We start from the raw sequence: 24,204 nt of genomic DNA on the forward strand, positions 1-24,204 counted from the left end.
CGGATTAATTGTGTAAAAATTTTAAAGCACATAATCGTGATGTCAGCATTGACGTTAAGTTTAACCCTCAAACCAGAAAAGGATCTTTCTGTCTCTTCAGATTCACTTTGATGGGAGCGATTTCAGCCCTGAGTGATCACGCTGATGTTTGCACAGAGCAGACAATGAGGTGAATGTTTTGGCACATTGGTAACAGTGAAACAGTTTATTAGTAACGTGGGATCGTTTGTGTTCAGAGTATGAACTGAGATTCCTGAAGCTCTTGTCACAGCTGTAGTTTCCTTCCATGTGTGCACGTTCATGCTTGTTACGACTACCTGAATGTGAGAAGCTTTTTTCACAGTGTCTGCACTTGTATGGTTTCTCTCCTGTGTGGACACGTTTGTGTCTTTTAAGGGTGACTGCAGTGATGAAAGATGACCCACACTGATCACAGAGGTGCTTTTTAACCCCACTGTGAATCAGTACATGGCGTTTTAATCTACTTGATGTGGTGAAGCTTCTCCCACATTCTTTGCAGTATTTCAGTTTGTCTCCAGTGCGTCTATGTTGATGTGTTTTTAGGGCAGCTTGATTCTATCTGAACTCTGTGGAGCCTGATCTCAAGCTTTTTGAGTCTGACACAGAAACCAGAGTATCGTTCTGTGTCTTCAGATTCACTGTGATCCAGTGATGGGAGTGATTTCAGCCCTGAGTGATCACGCTGATGTTTGCACAGAGCAGACAATGAGGTGAATGTTTTGGCACATTGGTAACAGTGAAACTGTTTATTAGTAACGTGGGATTGTTTGTGTTTGGAGTATGAACTGAGATTACTGAAGCTCTTGTCACACTGGTCACAGTTGTAGTTTCCTTCCATGTGTGTATGTTCATGAATGTTACAACTACTTGATTGTGAGAAGCTTTTGTCACAATGTCTGCACTTGTATGGTTTCTCTCCTGTGTGGACTCGTTTGTGTGTTTTAAGGTGACTTACAGTGGTGAAGATTGACTCACACTGATCACAGCGGTGCTTTTTAACCCCACTGTGAATGAGTTCATGTTGTTTTAATCCACTTGATGTGGTGAAGCTTCTCCCACATTCTTTGCAGTATTTCAGTTTGTCTCCAGTGTGTCTACGTTGATGAACTTTTAAGGTGTATTGGTGACTGAAAGTTTTTCCACAGAGGTCACAACGAAAGTCTTTCCCACCACCACAGTGATGACAGGGTTGAGAACTGGATCCATCTGTGTCGTTCTGCTTCTAAACAAAGACACAAAGACAGTGAAAGTAAGTCCTTCAACACTTTTATCCTGAACGTCGCCTGAAATAAAGAGCATCTCTGCAGACGTCCAATTACATTTTACTGTTTAACGCACTCAGTTTACTGGGCTGCAATAACTACAATACTACCACCATAATACTACAGTAATACTAAAATCATAACTGACATGAAAATCTGAATAATCACTCAGAGCTGCTTTTCCATGCAGTAGAATTGCTAACATGCTAACACAATTTAATGAGCAGAGTTGTTCCAAACAGTCAGGCTAAAATGACAAGATAACAATATAAATACATACCTCACAGTAACTGCACTTGTAGACTCTCTTTCTGGTGTGGATCTGTTGGTGGTTTCTCAGGTGATGTGGATCTTTAAAACTCTTTTCACACAGGTCACATTTATAAGGTCTCTCCTCAGTGTGGGTAAACATGTGTTGTTGTAAATGCGCGTTGGTTGTACACTGTCTGCCACACTGATCGCAGCAGTACACATCATGTCCAGTGTGAATGCGTAGGTGTGTATTTCGATTCCGTATATGGCTGAAAGTTTTTCCACAAATCTCACAGCTGTATGCCTTAATTCCAGAGTGGGTAACTAGATGCCTCTGTAAGCTGCTACTGTGAGTAAAAGCTCTGCCACACTGATCACAGCTGTATGCTTTAACTCCACTGTGGATGAGTTGGTGTTCTTTTAGAGCATCCTTCCTGGAAAAAGACTTTCCACACAAGTCACAGCTGAACGGTTTCTCTCCAGTGTGGATGACCTGATGAAGTTTTAGTGAAGGCTTCACAGTAAACTCTTTTCCACATTCATCACAGCTGTATTTGTTCTCTCTCTTTCTTCTGTGAGGTTTGTCGGCCTCCTGAGAGCGCTGACTTCTCGCTCCATGTTGGTCCTGCAGTGACAGAGATACAAACAGAGGCAGTGAGTGAAATGCAGTCGTGGAACAAACTCAACCTTCAAACTTCCTCCATTAACACTAGTTTTGAACCTGAAGGTGGAGTGTGGCGCCAAACACCTTAAAGGTCTCTTATCCCCACCTGCTGGTAGTTCTAACACATTACATCCAACCTGGTGTTAAAAATAATTAATGACTGTTCAAACCAATGACTGTAGAAAACATCGTCTGTATTGTGCACTGGTGTCTGGCTCTGGTATAGATCATAAGCCCCGCCTCCTCCATGTTAGACAGGAGTGGGATCAGATAATTTTTCGATCATTAACTATAGATTAAAATAGTAAAGCCCAATATTTATGCACTGAAACCAACTACAGCTGTTTGTTTGGTAGCTTACGTTAAAATAAAGTTTGTTTCAAATATTCTGGTTAAAAGAAACAGTCTGGATGATTCTTAATAAGTTATTGTTGACAGTTACATGGACATTACTCTGTACAGCTTACATGCTCTGAGAGAAATAATTTGAAGCTTTAATATTTCTTGTCTGGTACGCAGGCAACCGCTGAAACATCAGTTATAATACCTGCGTTTATTGGTGACCACAATGCAGCAGCAGACTGAACAAGGACTGAAACCTGCTCCATCATCTCATCTTTATCAATTTATATAGCACCAACAACTCAAAGGTAAACATATTGCAAAATCTGTTAGTATAGAAGGCTTTGTCCTTATCTAATAAACAGCTTATATGTCAGCTGGCAGCAGAGCTGTAGAAAGGAAGATATGTAAGAGAAGAACTTCAGATCCCGAGTGTGTGAGGACAGAGAGGATCAGCTTTATTTCAGATTTGAGGGATAAGCTTTATTTTTCAGTTTGTGATGATTCTGTTCTCTTTGTGATTCCAGGAGCTGCCCTCAGATTCAGACCTCAGCACCACCCAGTGACAGCAGACAGATCATCCAACATGTTCACATGTTAACTGCAAAATTAATTGATGAAAACAGTACAAAAGGTTAAAGTACCACATGATGTGCTGTCAGTGAAAGCTGCAGCTCTTTTTGTTGATACATTTAAAGTAGTGCTATCAATAGATTAAAATTAATAACCTCATAAATAAACTAATAAATCGCTCAATTTTCTGCATTTAATCGCAATCAATGGATCAATATGCCAGAATGCAATTACACTTTTTGAACTTTATATTTAAGCATGTAACAGACATTCATGCAATATAATGAAATAAATAAAGAATAAACACAAAGAATATCTGCTTTGTGTTTGCTTCAATCATTTAACACAGGTTCTCTCCTGTGAAATACAACTTTTTAAAAAGCCTATTTACTAATATGTAAGTATACATTAATATATAATATATATGAGTGCTGTCAAACAATTAAAATGTTTAATCATATTCATCACAGGGTTACTGTGGATTCATTTATTCTTTATGTTTCCTTTTATATATTTCCATAAATTTCTAATTTCTTCAATGATAATAAACTCAATGTAACAGTTACTGGCTTGGTTCAATGAAGGAAAATATCTGTTTGTAACTTGAGGGTTTTTACTTTTACTCCTTACACTTAAAAAATAGATGTGTTACTTTTGGTCTGAGGAATTTGAGGAGAGTTATTTCATCACTGCGGGCATCAAACATCAAACCAATATGAACCTAAACAGTAACACATGAAAGGCAATCCTGATCATGTACTAATCACCAGGTTGTGAAATACAAAAAGAGATGAAAGAGGCAAAACTATGAGTAAGCCAATGTTTTTCTTCTTTTTGTTTTTGCACAGCAACTCAACGACTGCAGGTGCTCATAAGTTGCAGGAGAGTTTTCTCCAAGCATGACATCCCGGTGTATTTCAGACCCATCAACACGCTCAGACAAAAACTGGTTCACCCGAAAGACAAAACTCCAAAACACAGACTCAACAATGTGGTGTATGCTGTACAGTGCAGCGAGGAATGCCCAGACTTCTACACTGGAGAGACCAAACAGCCACTTCACAAGCGCATGGCACAACATAGAAGAGCCACCTCCACAGGACAAGACTCAGCAGTCCATCTGCATCTAAAGGTCAAAGGTCACTCTTTCGAGGATGCCAATGTTCACATTTTAGACAGAGAGGACAGATGGTTTGAAAGAGGACTGAAAGAAGCATCTATGTCCACTGTGAGCGACCATCTTTGAACAGAGGCGGTGGTTTATGACACCAACTGTCTGCCATCTATAATCCAGTTTTGAGTTCCCTCCCCAGACGCCTTAACGCCCACTCACATCCTGGGCCATCCGACCTCAGAAATTCGCATGATAAGGTGGGGCCAGGTTTCACAAAGAGCTCACCCGAAACCCTGGCTGGTTGGAACCCACACCTAGTTTCACACCTTGGCTCAGGCGATTAGAGGATCATCAGGGGGTCCTTTTGTCCCTCTGTGGGGGGACACTCCCACTAGATTTAAATCTGGGACTCTCCACCATTTGACCTTAGAACTGAAGAAGCTTCTTGGATGAGAGGTGAAACGTCTTCAAGTAACTTAAAGAAGTCCAGACGCTTTTCTTTGCAAGCTCCTTTGACAAGTTGCAGTAACTATACTTCAGCATCTAGCTATCCATGCAGAAGACGAGCGAGCATAAATTGATTAATATTTTTTAAGTGGCAGGTAATTTCAAATGCAGCATTTCTATCAGCTCAAAAAACATCAGCAAACAAACAAACTGTTTATGTGCAGTTTTGTCTCACAGTGTGTTACTCGCTAAAGCAGCGGTCCCCAACCCCCGGGCCACGGACCGGTACGTGAGTTATTTGGTACTGGGCCGCAAGAGTGAGACTCGGGTGTGAAATGTATGGTTTTCAGGGTTCTTATCGGTTTTTAGCGTTATTTTGTTTGTTATTTTGTTATCGTTTTTTTTCGTTAACTCGGTTTTCCTGGGTCTTTTCACGTGTGTTATGAATAAATCTTCTTTTTTTCGGTACCGGCACTAGTTTTATTTTGTTGTATTTATCCGCGACACCTTAAAGGCCGGTCTGTGAAAATATTGTCGGGCACAAACCGGTCCGTGGCGCAAAAAAGGTTGGGGACCGCTGCGATAAAGGTCCAGCTGCTGTACATCACAGGGAGAGAAAGGAAAGAGAGCTAACTTCACTCAGAGATGGAGAAAGATAAGACACACAGGACAGGAGAGGAAGAAGAGAGGTTAGATTTAAAGGGAAGGACTGCTCAGTGGGATTTGATCAACTGAAGATTAAAGCTTACATGTAAGTTCTCATGTGTTGAAATCAGACATTGGGTCTGTACATGTGACATTATGTTTTTTCATAAACTGAAAGATGCTGCAAAACAATCTGAGGCAGATTATTTAGTGAAGTGATTGTATATATAATAATATACAACACAGTCATATAACAGGTTGGGAGTATGAGAGTTTTAGACATGACTGATTATTTGGTGAAACTGTGATATTTTCCTCACCTTCTGTGTTGAGCTCATTGTTTCCTCTGTAGTGACTCAGCTGAGTCCAGATGGCTGAAAATGTTCCTCTGCTGCTCCGTCAGACTCTTCTCCTCCTGCTGATCAGCTGGGACACAAAACAGATCTTTGTTAGGCTCCACACTGCACTGAAGAGTCAAAGTGTCTCATATGTTCATCTGACAACACAAAGTACAAATTTCACTCTGATTGCTTGTAGAAATCTTGTGAGACGTGTTGTGCTGCAAAGTGAGGAAACTCTCTCACTCACTTATACTTCAGGAGGAACTTTGTGACATTGGCTCTAATATTCTAAGCAGCCCTTTACTATGACAGGGCCAGAAAGTCCTATTTGAAGGTTTGGGAGAAGGACCATGTTAAAGGTGGATTGGGGTTTATACACTTTGTTATGATACAGGTAAGGCTGTAAGAGCCTGAGAAGGTGTCCTGAATGAACCTCTAAAACCAGTTTTCAGCTAACGACTCTGCTTCAGTCTGGAAAACAACAACTACAAGTTTAAAGACTCCATCAACAATTCACACCCAGCAACAGCCTGAACAGCTCCTCCTGTGGTTTCCACAAACAGGGACAAACCTGTTACTCCCCCACCCAACACTTTCCACCCCCCACCCCAACCATTCATAATAACAGGGCCCACACCTGATCACCACTTCACAAGTCTCTCCAGCCCCCATGGTGCCACTCTCCAAACTCCACCATTCCCCAAAGTTTGATTCTGTTCATCTGGACGTAGCTTTTGCAGTAGGAGAAACGTTTCGTCACTCATCCAAATGACTTCTTCAGTCTCAGCTGACTGCAGGTTTCCCCAATCTTCAACAGTACATTTACATAATGACTGAAACGAGCACCACTGAAGGAACAATGGGCTGGGAGGTCAGTTATTGACCATTAATATGGAAATTCTCATGAACATTGATCAACAACCACTGATCGCTTACAGCGACTCCCCAACTCTTTGTGAATGGTACTCATGGCCATTGATCAGCGATCTTTGATTAATGAGCTTTGATCAGTGGTTTCAGTGCTTTCCTTCCTGCTTTGACTGCAGCTGTGTTTGACACATGAAGACATTATTACATTCTTCACGATTATACTTTATTCTTTTTGGGGGAAGTGCAGCTTTAAACCTTCACATGATTCAAGTCAACCCAACAAATCAATCCGAACGATCACAAGTGGGAAAAACTTCTGTAGATAAAATAAAATAAAACCCAACATTCAATCCACAACATGATTAAAAACATGATTCTCCCAAATCACCAAGAGCTGCACATTAACCACCACAATATATTTTTATTCTCTGTGCTTTCAAATATGAACACTGTTTACTTTCATCTCTGTTTCATTAGTTTTTGTTAACATTTTCCTGTGCATCACTTTACAGCAGCCACACTCATTAAAATGACACTTTGGAGGAGTTCACTTCCTCTCACGTGTTCATCCACAGCAGCTGGACAATAAAGTTTATTGTGACCCTGATACTGCAGCAGATCGCTCTCATCCATTTCCTGTTATCACTTCAAATAGAAATGAGGCTGTAGAGGTTTGGTGCATGCAGAAAAACAGCTGCAGGGACAATGAAAAGACTTTTCTGCTCCAACTTCTCCCAGCATGCTGAGCTAATGATTAGTTGGTGTTTTTCTCCAAACACTCTCTCACTCTTCTCTCAACGTGTTCACAATAAACTGTGAACAGACACCGAGGAGAGCAGCAGAAGACCTCATTCAGGAGCTAAACTCAACATGAACTGAACTCACAGTAAAGTTAGCTCGGTGCTTACCTTTAGATGAGCCCACAAACCGAGAGAAACTCCGTGATGAAGCTGGAACTCTTTCCAAACACAGGAAACAGATCAGGGAGCAGAGACCCACGTGGTTCACGCTGATCTCAGCTACGAACCAGGAGACAAGGGTGGGCAGATCGATGCAGATATCGATCCAAACGTTGGTTTAGTTTGTTTTATCATCCAAATTCACGATTTTACTCCTTAGGATGAAACGGTAACTCCGTCTGCGTAAACTGTGTCCAGCATGTGATCCCGGAACAGACTTCTTCTTCTTTGTATTGTTTATTGGCGCTTGTCAAACACCAAAATTGTGCATTACCGCCACCAACTGGTGTGGAGTGAAACGTCGACACCCAAATTCTCCCTAAATGTATACTCTATTTTAAAAACTGGAATAAGTCCTGACAACTTTCACTTCTTGAACCCTTTTGCAGTAAACTTACGTTTTGAACAGCGGGCGTGTCAACGTTATCCCCCTATTCAGCTTCTCGGCGACTCAAAGGTTTTACAGTCACCAATAGTAGTGTTCAAATCAATATGTCCAAATCTTATTCCAGATATGACCACCTCCTCTCTCCTACTCCTTCCTGTGCTTCTCATTTCTCCTACCCTCCTTAAATTTTTATACAACCATCGTCCCCTCCGTTCTTCCTCCCACTGTTTTTGTCATGTTTCCTTTATTTCTTGCCTTATTATACTCGTTATCTCTGTCTGACAGAAGTTAATAGCCAGGTCAGTTAACCCATGTTTTGTGGCTTTCTTCACAACTCTGTCGTTTCATTTCCTCTGACTCCATAGTGAGCTGGAATCCATAAAAAGCCAACTATAAGTCCCATCATGTGTATTTTGTTAAATGTTTGCTGAACCTCTGTTAGTACATCTGCTCTACTTTCTGAGCAGCTACACTATAAACTGTCCAATGAAGAGCTTCAGTCTGAACAAATGCCTGATTGTAACGGTCACATGTCTTCTACCCACTGAACAGCTGACAGTACTGGAAGCATTTCTCCAGTGTGTACTGACGGTCCACCATTGATCCTTTTCAGGGACAACAAATGCTACCCCGGTTTGACTGGCTGTATTCTTTGATGCATCTGTATATATTTGTACATAATTATAATACTGATCATTGTAAGTCTGTACTGTATGTAAGTTTAAATTAAATTCCCCATTCCTGTTCTTCTTTTCGTGTAATGTGAAATCTACTGTGGCATTAGTAGATTTGGCTCAAGCAGATCCCAGGAACAACATTGGAGATCGGAGCGCAGTCCTAGGAACAGCTAGGATGCACAGGAAGTATATGAAAATCTGGTTGTATAAAAGTTACATTTTTGTAGTGGTTGTGTTGTTAGGCTTTGGGTATTTGCATATGGTTTTTAAAATAATAATATAATCTTTGTAAAAACTGCTCGTAAACTAGCTTGTATGGTGGGTCCTGTGATTTTTCATGTATTGCCGCTAACATACAGCTGATTTTGATTTTTAGAATTAACCTTTTTGTGATATGCTTTGGTACCAAAGAGCAAATGGCTCAATTTATTAAAATCAGGCAATAACAATAACCTCTTCACTGGGGTGAAGAATCCAGCCACTGTGGCATGGAGGTACAAGAATAAATCAATTTACACATCATATTGATATGGGTACAGTTTATTAACCCTCGTGCTGTACAGAACCTGTGGTGTCCAGATTGTAGATGGATTTAGGGATAGATATTTGATGGCACCTGTGTGTGCCGCTTGCCATCAGCTGTTACCTGCGTTGTTTTTGCTAGCTTTGTTTACATCTGTTGTCTTCAAAAATGTCTGTACACTTCTGGTTTATGACTTCCAATCGCTACTAAATATCAGAGCCACTGTTGTAGAGCAATCCCGACTGGCCCAAGGACGTGAAGATTTTCATATCCCACCTGTGTTCGAGACTGTACCACTGTTCCTCCGGTGCGATCCACAATGCCATCCCACCAGGAAGAAATGTCAAAGAAGGCGAGGGAAACGGGGCAGTGTATTGGTAAAATTCAAAAATTGCATGGCTGTTTCACCGACAGCTAATTCTTACGCTCTCCTGAACAAATTTGCCCCGGATATCAAGTTGTTCATCTCCGGGCGATCCCTGGAATTGGTGCACCTATTGGAATTGGCCAGCAACCCTGTGTTAGCTAGATTGGCTTTGGTTAATGCGAGGTGCTAAAAAAGATAAAACTTTTATTTTGAATGACTTCTTCACCACTCGTCGCTTTAATCTTCTTCTGGTGACGGAAACTTGGCTAAACTTGGGTGAGTTAAGCTCGCTTTCGGAAGTTGTCCCTCCAGGCTGTGAATATCTGAAGTCGCCATGGACTACTGGCCAGGCTGGAGGGCTCGCCATAGTTAATAAAACTATTTCAACTGTCAGCATTGGAATGGTTTCAATCTTACCTGTCTAACCAAAGTTCTTCTGCTAGATTAGGGGATACATGTCCCAATTTTTTGCGGGGTCCCCCAGGGGTCCATTCTTGGCACAGTTCTCTTTTCAATTTATATCTTCTCTGTAACGGCAACCTTCGGTCCTTCTTTGCCGTTTCTGCAGGACGTAAAGTTTCTGACTCGTGCTCTTGTTAAATAGCTTGGATGCCTTCCGGTAGCAAAAACAAGGCGAAGGAAAAAAGGGGCAAACCATTTATTTTCCATACAAATCGAAAGGTACAAAACAAAGGCCTCTGGTGGGAGCTCCGTTTACATTCCCTTTATGTTACAACAAAAAATAACATTAAAACAGCGACGGTCAGAAAACTGTTGCTCCACATCCTGCTTGCTTACCTAACCTTTTACCCACACCCCTCCGCATGTGGGCCAAATACACACCCCCTTTACGACATCTATCAACACTTTACAACAACGACAGACTAACAAAGCAGGATTAATTTATGGAGCACAGACTATTACATTATAACATAAAATGTTCAAGATTATAATAGAAACTTAAAGATTATGACAAATACTTAAATATGGCATGATGTAACTGAGTAAAATATTGGCCTGGACTTGGCTCCAACACTCTCTATGCGCTCAATTTTTAAAACAACCTGGCATCTCACACCATTGTTATGCAGACAACTCACAGATTTACCTGCCACTGAAACATACCACCTCTGGTCAAGTGCCAGAGCCTACAGCCAGATCAACCTGTGACACACATCTGCAGCACGTTTGAATTTGTTTCATGCACAACACATTTGTACCTTTCAATTGTGTCTGTCTGTGCGTCATGCAAATAAACCTTTGACAAGAATGAAATGATATATTCCTTATTGGCCTACATTTGTACAAAATTCCAAATTATATACACAAAGTCATAGAAATCACCACCCCTGTTCACCATGATTTTAATATTCACTTTTTCCATAACAATGAAATACGCCTTGGACAAATATGACACATTATTTCATCAGTGTTGTCACATCACATCCTGTAAGCATCGTCTGCCTGTGTCTTTTTTCTGGAAATGAATATTTCCAGCCAATATAGGCAATCCATCAAGGTGGCTGGAGAGTTGGTAGTTATATACAGTCTGTATAAGTGTGGTTAATCTAATGAACATTTGTAAGGAGATGGCAGTTACTGTGAATTCACAGCAGTTACACAGTGATTAGTAATAAACAGCCAGTGAGAGTGAGTGGATTTAAGAAAGTCAGTGACTCAGGTGTGTCGATTGGTTTGTCATCTGTTTGTCAGACTGGAGAAGACGTAGAAATCTTTTGTTTTAAATCTAAGTTAGGAAGATTCCTGTTTTAAAACAAGCACTTTTTGTGAGAAATGCAAGAAGTACATCTGCAGAAAGGACACAGTTACCTTCTGTCCATCATGTGGACAAAACTGAAAATGTTGAACATTGAAAAACTGAGAACGTCGGGCAAGTTCAAAAGAAATATGTTTGTAAGAGCAAAAAACCAAATTGTTCCCACAATAGTTATGGAAAGTCAAACTGTTGTATGTCTGTGTTCTACATGTTTATCTCATGGGAAATAAAGTTGCTATTGTTTCAGTGCAGTTTTTTGACAATCCTGAGTGGATATACACAGTACAGGTCAAAATGACCCGCAACAAAATCAATGTCATTTTTTTTGTTTTTCAACATAATACAAGCGTTAATTTCCAAAACTTGTTGCATATGATCTTCAATTTGAAGCAGATCCACTATCACATAGCAGCTGGAGCAGTCTCCAATGGAGGTCAGTCCACTGCTGCCACCTGTGGCCAAATACCATAGCCTACTACTAGATTAACTTGTGACACATCTGCACCTGCTGCTATGATCACATTGAGTAGAGGCTGAGTGGTTGCACTTACCCCTGGTACATCCAAATCTACCCACCAACATGTTGAAAGATGCAATCCCAGCAATGTGGATTGTCAACACTAAAAACAATCAGTAACCAAAGACAACAGGGATCAATTTTCTCTGTTTATTTAGCAACCACAACATTAGTAGTCGCCTTCTGCACAGGGGAAGTCCACACACACTGTGTGGTACCACTTTCCACAGAAGGTGCAATCTGAAAGATTGAATGAGATTGTCGGGGTCATTGTCTGACTGTTTATTACTAATCACCTGCTGTACATTCACAGTAACTGCAATCTCCTTACAAATGTTTATTAGATTAACCATACTTATACAGACTGTATATAACAACCAACTCTAAAATGTTTGTTCGCAGAGAAAAGATACAGACAGACTACGCTAACGACATGTGATGTTACAACACTAGTGAAATATTAGTGTCATTTCATTCTTGTCAAAGGTTTATTTGCATGACGCACAAACAGACACAATTGAAAGGTACAAATGTGCATGAAACGAATTCAAACGTGCTGCAGATGTGTGTCACAGGTTGATCTGGCTGTAGGTTGTGGCACTTGGCCAGAGGTGGCGCTGGTTGACTCGAGTCCATGTTAGTGCACAAAGTAAACTGCTCGCTTTAGTTGTGAAGCAAAAACGCTGAAACCGGAGAAATAAAACGTGCGAGGGGAACGATAACGACGACTAGAGTCGCCCGATCGTTTACTCTTGCTGACCTGTGAACAACATCGGCGTGGTGTTAATTGTTTGCTGTTTTCGCGATCGCGTCGCGCATGAGGATATCACCAGGTAAACTCGCCACATTTTTAAACATTTTGTTGTTCAACAGCATCAAGACTGACAGAGTGTGTTCGAGATAACCTCACAAGTGTCACAGATGACACATTTGGCGTGTTTTTGCTGATTTGTCGGTAGCAGCTCCTGAAACGCAAGACTGCCACACATCTGTTCGACCAACGCCAGTTGATCTAAACGCCAGTAGATCTGGGACACCGGCCGTCTGCCCAGCTGCCTGTAAGCCCCAGCTCACTTCCACGCCTGCTGCACTGCCGCTGCTTGACATACAGTGGGGCAAAAAAGTATTTAGTCAGGCACCGATTGTGCAAGTTCCCCCACTTAAAATGATGACAGAGGTCAGTAATTTGCACCAGAGGTACACTTCAACTGTGAGAGACAGAATGTGGAAAAAAAATATCCATGAATTCACATGGTAGGATTTGTAAAGAATTTATTCGTAAATCAGGGTGGAAAATAAGTATTTGGTCAATAACAAAAATACAACTCAATACTTTGTAACATAACCTTTGTTGGCAATAACAGAAGTCAAACGTTTACTATAGGTCTTTACCAGGTTTGCACACACAGTAGCTGGTATTTTGGCCCATTCCTCCATGCAGATCTTCTCAAGAGCAGTGATGTTTTGGGGCTGTCGCCGAGCAACACGGACTTTCAACTCCCGCCACAGATTTTCTATGGGGTTGAGGTCTGGAGACTGGCTAGGCCACTCCAGGACTTTCAAATGCTTCTTACGGAGCCACTCCTTTGTTGCCCAGGCGGTGTGTTTTGGATCATTGTCATGTTGGAAGACCCAGCCTCGTTTCATCTTCAAAGTTCAGCAGCGGAACACGTCTGGCACTGCGGGATTTGATTCCCTGCCGTTGTAGTGTGTTACTGATGGTGACCTTTGTTACTTTGGTCCCAGCTCTCTGCAGGTCATTCACCAGGTCCCCCCGTGTGGTTCTGGGATCTTTGCTCACCGTTCTCATGATCATTTTGACCCCACGGGATGAGATCTTGCGTGGAGCCCCAGATCGAGGGAGATTATCAGTGGTCTTGTATGTCTTCCATTTTCTGATGATTGCTCCCACAGTTGATTTTTTCACACCAAGCTGCTTGCCTATTGTAGATTCACTCTTCCAAGTCTGGTGCAGGTCTACAATTCTTTTCCTGGTGTCCTTCGAAAGCTCTTTGGTCTTGGCCATGGCGGAGTTTGGAGTCTGACTGGTTGAGGCTGTGGACAGGTGTCTTTTATACAGATGATGAGGTCAAACAGGTGCCATTCATACAGGTAACGAGTGGGACAGAAAAGCTTCTTACAGAAGACGTTACAGGTCTGTGAGAGCCAGGGATTTTCCTTGTTTGAGGTGACCAAATACTTATTTTCCACCCTGATTTACGAATAAATTCTTTACAAATCCTACCATGTGAATTCATGGATTTTTTTTTTCACATTCTGTCTCTCACAGTTGAAGTGTACCTCTGGTGCAAATTACTGACCTCTGTCATCATTTTAAGTGGGGGAACTTGCACAATCGGTGGCTGACTAAATACTTTTTTGCCCCACTGTATGGGTGGCCATCAGGCCAGCTCCCGGGCTTCCGCTGGAGGCGCGGGTAACCACCAGAGTGGACACTTCCCCATCGCTGGGGTGGGGCGTGGGGCGTCGATGGTCCGGGCCGATTCCCTCGCCTGCTCGCGGGGTGAGGTGAAGCGGGCAAGGCGGATATGTGGTAGGGCGTGTTCTGCGATGCCACCGCAGGTTTGGTGGTGGTGATGTGTATGGCTGCAAGCGGGAGAGCTGAAGCCGTTGAATGTACTGTTACAGCAACCGTGTGATTATTGTAAGAATAAATGATGCAGCGAAGCATGAAAATGCCATCGGGTCTGCTGTGGTGGCGATCTTTTTTTTTTTTTTTTTTATCTTAAGTGCACGCAAACCAGTAAACAAATTAAAACACATACTGTTGATAAACTATAATACAAAAAAATCACAATTAAAATTCTCAACAACAAAAACAAAAATATATATAATTAATATGTAAAGAACTCAACAACCCCCAAAGTGTCTAAGTCACGTGACGTGTCAGTGCAACACCAAAACATAAAAGTCTGTCATAATCACTTCTTGGAGTTTGTCAGAATTAGTGGGTTTTTGTTTGTCCACCCGCCTCTTGAGGATTGACCACAAATTATCAATGGGATTAAGATTCCAGGCAACGGACCATAAAAATTTCAACGTTTTGGTCTCCGAGCCAATTAGTTATCACTTTTGCCTTATGGCACGGTGCTCCATCGTGCTGGAAAATAATTCCAATAATTCTTCACCAAACTGTTGTTGGATTGTCGGAAGAAGTTGCTGTTGGAGGCTGTTTTGGTACCATTCTTTATTCATGGCTGTGTTTATGGGTAAAATTGTGAGTGAGCCCACTCCCTTGGATGAGAAGCAACCCCACACATGAATGGTCTCAGGATGCTTTACTGTTGGCCTGACACAGGACTGATGGTAGCGCTCACCTTTTCTTCTCCGGACAAGCATTTTTCCAGATGCCCCAAACAATCGGAAAGAGGCTTCATCAGCAGTCCATACACCATACTTTCTGTAGAACATCAATCTGCCCCTGATGTTATTTTTTGGAAAGAAGTGGCTTCTTTGCTGTCCTTCTTGACACCAGGCCGACTTCCAACAGTCTTCGCCTCGCTGTGCATGCAGATGCGCTCACACCTGCCTGCTGCCATTCCTGAGCACGCTCTGCACTGGTGGCACTCCGATCACGCAGCTGAATCCTCTTTAGGAGACGATCCTGGCGCTTGCTGGACTTTCTTGGATGTGCTGAAGCCTTCTTGACAAGAATTGAACGTCTTTCCTTGAAGTTCTTGATGATCCTATAAATTGTTGATTTAGATGCAATCTTAGTAGCCACAATATTCTTGCCTGTGAAGCCATTTTTATGCAACGCAATGATGGCTGCACGTGTTTCTTTGCAGGTTAACAATGGAAGAACAATGATTTCAAGCATCACCCTCCATTTAACATGTCAGGTCTGCCATTCTAACACAATCAGCCTGACATGATGATCTCCAGCCTTGTGCTCGTCAACATTCTCACCTGAGTTAAGAAGACGATTACTGAAATGGTCTCAGCAAGTCTTTTAATGACAGCAATGAAGTGCAGTGGTAAGGGGTTTTTTGGGATTAAGTTCATTTTCATGGCAAAGAAGGACGATGCAATTCATCTGATCACTCTTCATAACATTCTGGAGTGTATGCAAAATGCTATTATAAAAACTTAAGCAGCAACTTTTCCAATTTGCAATATTTATGTAATTCTCACCACAGCTGTATACTCTTGAAGGAATCACATCCTGACTCACTATTGATCACATCTGGACGTTCACTCTGAGAGACTCTGCTTCAGTTATAAATACACTGGGTGCCCCCATCAGCTCATTAAAGGGGGTACCCATGAAAACCATTCATGGTGTTTTCAAGAGAATTAAAATATTTTAGTCAGCTTTCTACAGTTTTACATTTCAGTTATTTCATATGAAATATGTCTTTTTATTGTGAGGTAGACGTGGACACTGACTTTGTTGCTCCTTGGCTGTTATGGTACAGTGCAGCTTTTTGAGTTTATTATCTAACACTTAATGAAAACACTTATTCACAAAATATTTTTGTTTAAAACTATTTTTATTATATTTTGTTGTATATATATTTTTGCCAAATGCAGTATGTTTCACACTTTCAGGTCTGGTCTCTGTTGTTGATTATGTTCTATAGATTTAAATAGCTTAGACTTTTTATTTTTTGTATCACCACCTGGTAAATCAGTCCAACTGTAATCCAAGTGTGATTTTGGAGGAAAGACAGACAGTGTTTTTGTTTATCAAATCAAATCACTTTTATTGTCACATCACATGTGCAGGTACACGGGTACATTACATGCGAGTGAAATTCTTGTGTGCGAGCTTCACAAGCAACAGAGTTGTGCAAAAATACAATAAAATAAAACAAGCAAAATATAAGGATGGCTAAATCTGAATAAGGATGGCTAAATCTTTTCCTTGGATAAAGCTCGATGTCAAGCAAACAACTACGGGATACAACTGAAATACTTATTCACAACATCTTAACTATATACGTAAAATAAGACAACCGAAACATGTCGAACCCCAGAAGCAGGTACTATTTAATATACAAAACCTGAGATACAGATGAAAGGCTGCTGAACACGGATGCACAGCAGACGAGGAGGAGCTCGGTGGATAGATTCATGTTTATATAACTGCTCGATCGTATATTAAGCCAGAAGTAGGACTTCACTTTCCAAGGATCAGGTCTCCAGAGGAAACGCCTCACTCCAGCTGACAGAGGTGAACATTCAGGATGAGGGGAGATACCAGTGCCACACCAGCACCATCAGTGAAATGTTCATCATCCTGAATGTGGACGGTAACAAAACTCCTTTTAAAAAGAGAGGAAAGACTAAAGCTGCCACATTTACAACCTACGCAAGAAATTGAACCACAAAAAACATCTTGAACCCGTATTATTAACTAAATAATTATAATAGTCTGAGTTGTTACTACAATACCTAATCAGTGATGTGGTTATTCAGCATTGTCATTCCCAAATCATATGACCTCTGACCTTTGACTTATAGTTGTTAAAGTGTGTCAGAGGAATTCAGCTGAGAGCCAAAGGGACTTTCTGAGGTTTGAAGCCCCGAGGCCTGTCTGTGACACCAGGACTGATCCAGAGTCATTTTTATAACACTTCAAATACATAAAGAATACATGAAATGTTTACAAGTCTGTAAAGTTAATCTCCAACAAGTAGGACAAAGGATCACCTGCAGCTCAGACGGGATCTACCCTCAACCTGAGCTCACCTGGTCCACCAGCCCTTCATCCAGCATCACCACCAACAACACAACAGCCCATCAGACTGAGCAGCAGCTTTACAGCATCAGCAGTTCTCTGATACTTCCAAACAGTGACATGGATCTATATTACATCTGTGCAGTCAGCACTCGCAGAAACAGGAAGAGAGCAACCTTCAGAAAAAGAGATTATACATCCATCCAGTAGAACATTTTCATCAGATCTTTACAGGAGATTCGATCTGAACTCTGTGGAGCCTGATCTCAAGGGTTTTAAGTCTGACACTGAAACCAGAGGATCTTTCTGTCTCTTCAGATTCACTGTGATGGGAGTGATTTCAGCCCTGAGTGATCACGCTGATGTTTGCACAGAGCAGATAATGAGGTGAATGTTTGGGCACATTGGTAACAGTGAAACAGTTTATTAGTAACGTGGGATCGTTTGTGTTTGGAGTATGAACTGAGATTCCTGAAGCTCTTGTCACACTGGTCACAGCTGTAGTTTCCTTCCATGTGTGTACGTTCATGATAGTTACGACCATTTGATTGTGAGAAGCTTTTGTCACAGTGTCTGCACTTGTATGGTTTCCCTCCTGTGTGGCCTTGTTTGTGTGTTTTAAGCTGACTTGCAGTGGTGAAGGATGACCCACACTGATCACAGAGGTGCTTTTTAACCCCACTGTGAATCAGTTCATGTTTTTTTAACTCATTTGGTGTGGTGAAGCTTCTCCCACATTCTTTGCAGTATTTCAGTTTGTCTCTACTGTGTCTACGTTGATGTGTTTTTAGGGTTTCTTTCCAATTGAAAGTTTTTCCACAGAGGTCACAACAAAAGTCTTTCCCACCACCACAGTGATGACAGGGTTGAGAACTGGATCCATCTGTGTCGCTCTGCTTCTAAACAAAGACACAAAGACAGTGTAAGTCAGTCCTTCAACATTTTTATCCTGAACGTTGCCTGAAATAAAGACCATCTCTGCAGACGTCCAATTACATTTTACTGTTTCAGTTAACACAAATAAAAATATAAATACATACCTCACAGTAGCTGCACTTGTAGAGTCTCTTTCTGGTGTGGATCTGTTGGTGTAGTCTCGGGAAACGTGGAGATTTAAAAGTCTTCTCACACAGGTCACATTTATAAGGTCGTTCCTCAGTATGGTTAAACATGTGGCGTTGTAACTGTGTGTCTGTTATAAACTCTTTGCCACACTGATCACAGCAGTACAAAACATGTCTGGTGTGAATGCGTAGGTGGGTTATTTCGGCTCCCTATTTAGCTGAAAGCTTTTCCACAGATGTCACAGCTGTATGCCTTAATTCCAGAGTGGGTAACCAGATGACTCTTTAAGTGGCTACGTTGACTAAAAGCTCCTCCACACTGATCACAGCTGTACGCTTTAACTCCACTGTGGATGACTTGGTGTTGTTTTAGGGAATCCTTCAAGGAAAAAGTCTTTCCACACAAGTCACAGCTGAACAGTTTCTCTCCAGTGTGGATGACCTGATGACGTTTTAGTGAATCCTTCAAAGTAAAATCCTTCCCACACTCGTCACAGCTGTATGTTTTCTCTCTCTTTCTTCTGTGAGGTTTGTCGGCCTCCTGAGAGCGCTGACTTCTCGCTCCATGTTGGTCCTGCAGTGACAGAGATACAAACAGAGGCAGTGAGTGAAATGCAGTCGTGGAACAAACTCAACCTTCAAACTCCCTCCATTAACACTAGTTTTAAACCTGAAGGTGGAGTGTGGCACCAAACACCTTAAAGGTCTTTTATCCCCACCTGCTGGTAGTAGAAACACATTACATCCAACCTGGTGTTAAAAATAATTCATGACTGTTCAAACACTCTAAAATCATGCCCATCCCTCCTGCTGTACACTAATATTAAGACTAGCATGCTAACACACTCAGAAAAGTAATAAATGTTTACCAGGTCTATACTTTTTTATATTTCCCGTTGCTGTTTCCTATTAGATATTTTTTTTATAATTTTCTAAATTATTAAATCCAATGTAACAGTTACTAGCTTGGTTGAGTGAAGGAGAACGTCAGAGTCGGATTGTAACCTGAGGAATTTTTTACTTTTAGTCCCTACATCCCTACATATCACATACATATCTGTATTTTCTACAACTTACATTTACAAAACAGGCTTTTTACTTTTGGTTTAAGGCATTTGCGGGGAGATATTTCATCACTGCAGGCATCAAAAATCAAACCGATCTGAGCCTAAACAGTAACACATGAAAGCTAAGATGAAGATGAAAGAGGCAAAACTGTGTGACATAGTCAGGGGTTAAAATGGGCTGGTGGGGTCCCCCCCCCACTTGCACAGCACTAAACAACTACAGGTGCTCATAAGGCAGCTGTTGTTGTGACACTGAATTCAATTGAAAATGTAATTAATACTACTACTAATAATAAAGAATAATAATTGCTTGTGACTTCTTAATGTTTGTAAATATAATTGAAAAATACATAGTATATAATAAAATACATCACAGTCATATAACAGGTTGGGAGTATGAGAGTTTTAGACGTGACTGATTATTTGGTGAAACTGTGATATTTTCCTCACCTTCTGTGTTGAGCTCATTGTTTCCTCTGTAGTGACTCAGCTGAGTCCAGATGGCTGAAAATGTTCCTCTGCTGCTCCGTCAGACTCTTCTCCTCCTGCTGATCAGCTGGGACACAAAACAGATCTTTGTTAGGCTCCACACTGCACTGAAGAGTCAAAGTGTCTCATATGTTCATCTGACAACACAAAGTACAAATTTCACTCTGATTGCTTGTAGAAATCTTGTGAGACGTGTTGTGCTGCAAAGTGAGGAAACTCTCTCACTCACTTATACTTCAGGAGGAACTTTGTGACATTGGCTCTAATATTCTAAGCAGCCCTTTACTATGACAGGGCCAGAAAGTCCTATTTGAAGGTTTGGGAGAAGGACCATGTTAAAGGTGGATTGGGGTTTTTACACTTTGTTATGATACAGGTAAGGCTGTAAGAGCCTGAGAAGGTGTCCTGAATGAACCTCTAAAACCAGTTTTCAGCTAACGACTCTGCTTCAGTCTGGAAAACAGACGTCAAGGCGACAGGTCTGTAGTCATTCAGTCCTGTGATGGTGGGTTTCTTGGGAACAGGGATGATGCTCCAGGGATCTGTTGAAGATGCGAGTAAAGATGGGAGCCAGCTGTTCAGCACAGGTTTTGAGGCAGGAGGGTGAGACACCGTCTGGTCCGGGGGCTTTTCTGAGCTTCTGTTTCTGAAATAGTTGGCTCACATCCTCAGTGTGTATTCTGAGTTTCAGGGAGGAGGGGGGGGGGGGGGGGGGGGGGGTGAGAGGTGTGATGGAGGTCGATAAGTCTGGATTGGAGAGGGTGGTGGTGGTCTTTGATATTTGCATAATGGCTGAAAAGAGCACCACTGAAGGAACAAAGGGCTGGGAGGTCAGTTATTTGAGCATTAATATGCAAAATCAGTGGTTTCAGTGCTTTCCTTCCTGCTTTGACTGCAGCTGTGTTTGACACAAGAAGACATTATTACATTCTTCACGATTATACTTTATTCTTTTTGGGGGAAGTGCAGCTTTAAACCTTCACATGATTCAAGTCAACCCAACAAATCAATCTGAACGATCACAGGTGGGAAAGACTTCTGTAGACAAAATGAAATAAAACCCAACATTCAATCCACAACATGATTAAAAACATGATTCTCCCAAATCACCAAGAGCTGCACATTAACCACCACAATATATTTTTATTCTCTGTGCTTTCAAATATGAACACTGTTTACTTTCATCTCTGTTTCATTAGTTTTTGTTAACATCTTCCTGTGCATCACTTTACAGCAGTCAGACTCATTAAAATGACACTTTGTAGGAGTTCACTTCCTCTCATGTGTTCATCCACAGCAGCTGGACAATAAAGTTTATTGTGACCCTGACACTGCAGCAGATCGCTCTCATCCATTTCCTGTTATCACTTCAAATAGAAATGAAGCTGTAGAGGTTTGGTGCATGCAGGAAAACAGCTGCAGGGACAATGAAAAGACTTTTCTGCTCCAACTTCTCCCAGCATGCTGAGCTAATGATTAGTTGGTGTTTTTCTCCAAACACTCTCTCACTCTTCTCTCAACATGTTCACAATAAACTGTGAACATGTAACGCTTCCAGCCCTTCAAAAATCACAGACGCTCAGAAAGGTTGGCTTTTCACGATTTATTCCTGCAGAAGACATAAAACACACTCAACAGGTGTCTTCTGATGGTACTAGCAATTGTAGCTCCCTCACAGTGCAAGCGCGCGCTGTCTCGACAGACTTACAATTAACTTTTTAATGAAGAAAAGATGGAAAATAATAATTTCTCCCATTTTTCAGTCTGTCACACTGAACTTGTATACAAAAAAGAAATCTTATGACTAATAAAATACATTTCACAATCGTATAAAACAAAATAACAGGATAACAGAAGTCTCAGTAAACAGTATCACCGGCTAAACATTGCCCTCTAGTGAAAAATTAACGGTAGCGCACTACATTTTCACTTGCTTGTGCTTTACAGACAAGATGACTGTTAACGGCTCACATACCTCCAGAAGACATAAAACACACTCAACAGGTGTCTTCTGATGGTACTAGCAATTGTAGCTCCTACAATGTAAAACAACATCACAAAAAGCACAGAAAAACAGTAAATCAAACACATTTCCTGCTATGCGCAGCAACCACTAGGGGGCTGACAAAAGCTTACTGCCAAAGAGCATAAATACGGCAGAAACACTGTTTAACAGCAACCAGCCTTTGTTTCGGTTACACAGAAACTTTCTAATATCAATATGAACCTATATACATCGACATGTACAACTTATGTAACAACATTCACATCAGAAACCATAAAAATGCCAGAGCCTTTCATTACAGAACTTACCCTCACAGTGCAAGCGCGCGCTGTGAGGATGGAGGCCTTAGCAGCTTCTAAACGTTAGAGTGAGATCCGGTTTCTGGGTTTTCAAAATAAAATATAATAAAAAAAAATGATAAAATTCACACTTAAAATAATAATTAAGAACAGGTAAGTGCACGTTTTTCTGGTGTATTTTTAACTCCGTTACAAACAGACAGCAGCAGAAGACCTCATTCAGGAGCTAAACTCAACACGAACTGAACTCACAGTAAAGTTAGCTCGGTGCTTACCTTTAGATGAGCCCACAAACCGAGAGAAACTCCGTGATGAAGCTGGAACTCTTTCCAAACACAGGAAACAGATCAGGGAGCAGAGACCCACGTGGTTCACGCTGATCTCAGCTTCGATCCAGGAGACAAGGGTGGGCAGATCGATGCAGATATCGATCCAAACGTTGGTACTTTTTTTTTTTTCTTTGAATGAAAAAGCAACTCTCTGTGCAAACGCCTCCTCTCGTGGAGCGTCCTCACTTTGCTCCGCCCTCTTCTTCTTCTTTATATCGTTTATTGGTGGTTGTCAAACAACAACATGGTGCATTACCGCCGCCAACTGGTGTGGAGTGTGAACTAGAACATCGACCCTCACATCCTCCCAAACAATTTACTCTCTTTTAAAAACTGGTATAATTCCTGATAACTTTCACTTCTTGAGTCCTTTTGCAGTAAATCAATAAGATCCAGTTTCATTTTTATGTTACTGAGGTTTTGGATCAGTTACCTTCTCACAGTGTAATATGACATGTCCTATAGTTTCCTCTTTTTTGAATGATTTGAATGGAGGTTATAATCCACCATCACTGAACTGAAACAAATATCTAAGTAGGAAGTCATCAGTTCAGTTTCTGATCAATTTCAGGGTATTTTATTGTACTGGCGAAGTTGTTTTGATGATTTTAGGTTTCCTTCGTGGTTATATTAATGTTATGAAATTGTATTTTATTTTTTATTAATTCATGTATGTATTTCCTTTTATATATAGCACTAATTTACAATGGGAGTTTCCAAGTTGTGTTATTGCAGGGTAAATGTTATTTAGAGATTTGTAAACATATTCCAATAATATCTTTTAACAGGAGTGACTGATTTTAAAAATGGGATTCTTTATGTCTGTGTAATATTTCATTAATCTCTGTTATTCTGTTATTTCTCTCCATACTCAACCTTGTTTTTGTTTTCCCTATAAAACACAGTTATACATCACATATTATAAATCTGACTTATAAATATTTAGATCTTCACACATTTCAGGGTCCAAGTGTGAGTTGACTGAAGTGTTTGTTTTTATCCCCACGACTTCCTAAACATTTTACTGTAATGCATAAACAGAAACGAAAAATCTAAAACATGATATATGCATTACTATCTTCAGCCTCTAGGGGTCATTTTTGTTCAGGAAGTACATTCTCCTCCGATAAGCAGCTAAAAGCACTTCTCTAACCAAAGGCTGTAAATAGACAACATAAAAGTTTAGAAACAATAAAACAGAACAGATTCACAGAAGCCACAGTGATGTTAAACATACTCCACTGACAGAAAACATTACAGGTGAGTTTCAAAAACAATAACACTAATACGGGGTTAAAGTTTATGAAACTGATGAAAGATTTTAAATCCCTTTTAAAATACTAGTACTATTTGAAATACAAAACCTGAGAAACACAGAGGAAAGGCTGCTGAAAACAGATGCACAGCAGGTGAGGAGGAGCTCGATGGAAATTAGCAAATAATGCTTGAACACAAATTTTGTTTTGCTGGAAAACTGAACAACCCAGCGCATTCAGGAGTTCGAGAAC

At 41.0% G+C, this 24,204-nt stretch overlaps 2 protein-coding genes across 2 annotated transcripts in view; both read right to left on the reverse strand.

The window, feature by feature from the left end:
• Positions 1-539: 539 nt before the first annotated feature.
• On the reverse strand, positions 540-5,658 carry LOC148101553 (uncharacterized). The gene is made up of 3 exons (XM_087846459.1): positions 5,641-5,658; positions 1,564-2,160; positions 540-1,243 (listed from the first exon to the last, which is right to left on the reverse strand). The coding sequence occupies exons 1-3, from the start codon at positions 5,656-5,658 to the stop codon at positions 545-547; spliced, it is 1,314 nt and encodes a 437-aa protein (XP_087702585.1). The 3' UTR covers positions 540-544.
• A 12,105-nt stretch (positions 5,659-17,763) lies between these two features.
• Positions 17,764-24,204, reverse strand: part of LOC148101554 (uncharacterized) — a 28,006-nt gene continuing 21,565 nt past the window's right edge. The window contains exons 4-6 of the mRNA XM_087846448.1: positions 18,805-19,081; positions 18,484-18,647; positions 17,764-18,342 (exon numbers count right to left, since the gene is read on the reverse strand). Coding sequence (XP_087702574.1) covers positions 17,764-18,342; positions 18,484-18,647; positions 18,805-19,081 — 1,020 coding nt within the window. The remainder of the gene's footprint in view (positions 18,343-18,483; positions 18,648-18,804; positions 19,082-24,204) is intronic.

Source organism: Neolamprologus brichardi, chromosome 9, assembly GCF_056152115.1.
Source record: "Neolamprologus brichardi isolate AB-2024 chromosome 9, ASM5615211v1, whole genome shotgun sequence".
Classification (NCBI taxonomy): domain Eukaryota; kingdom Metazoa; phylum Chordata; class Actinopteri; order Cichliformes; family Cichlidae; genus Neolamprologus; species Neolamprologus brichardi.

Bases quoted from the DNA above. Each gene is read 5' to 3' on its own strand.
- LOC148101553 (XM_087846459.1), bottom strand. The intron at 1,244-1,563 runs GTATGTATTTAT...GTCTTTGTTTAG, and splicing joins ACAAGTGCAGTTACTGTGAG to AAGCAGAACGACACAGATGG.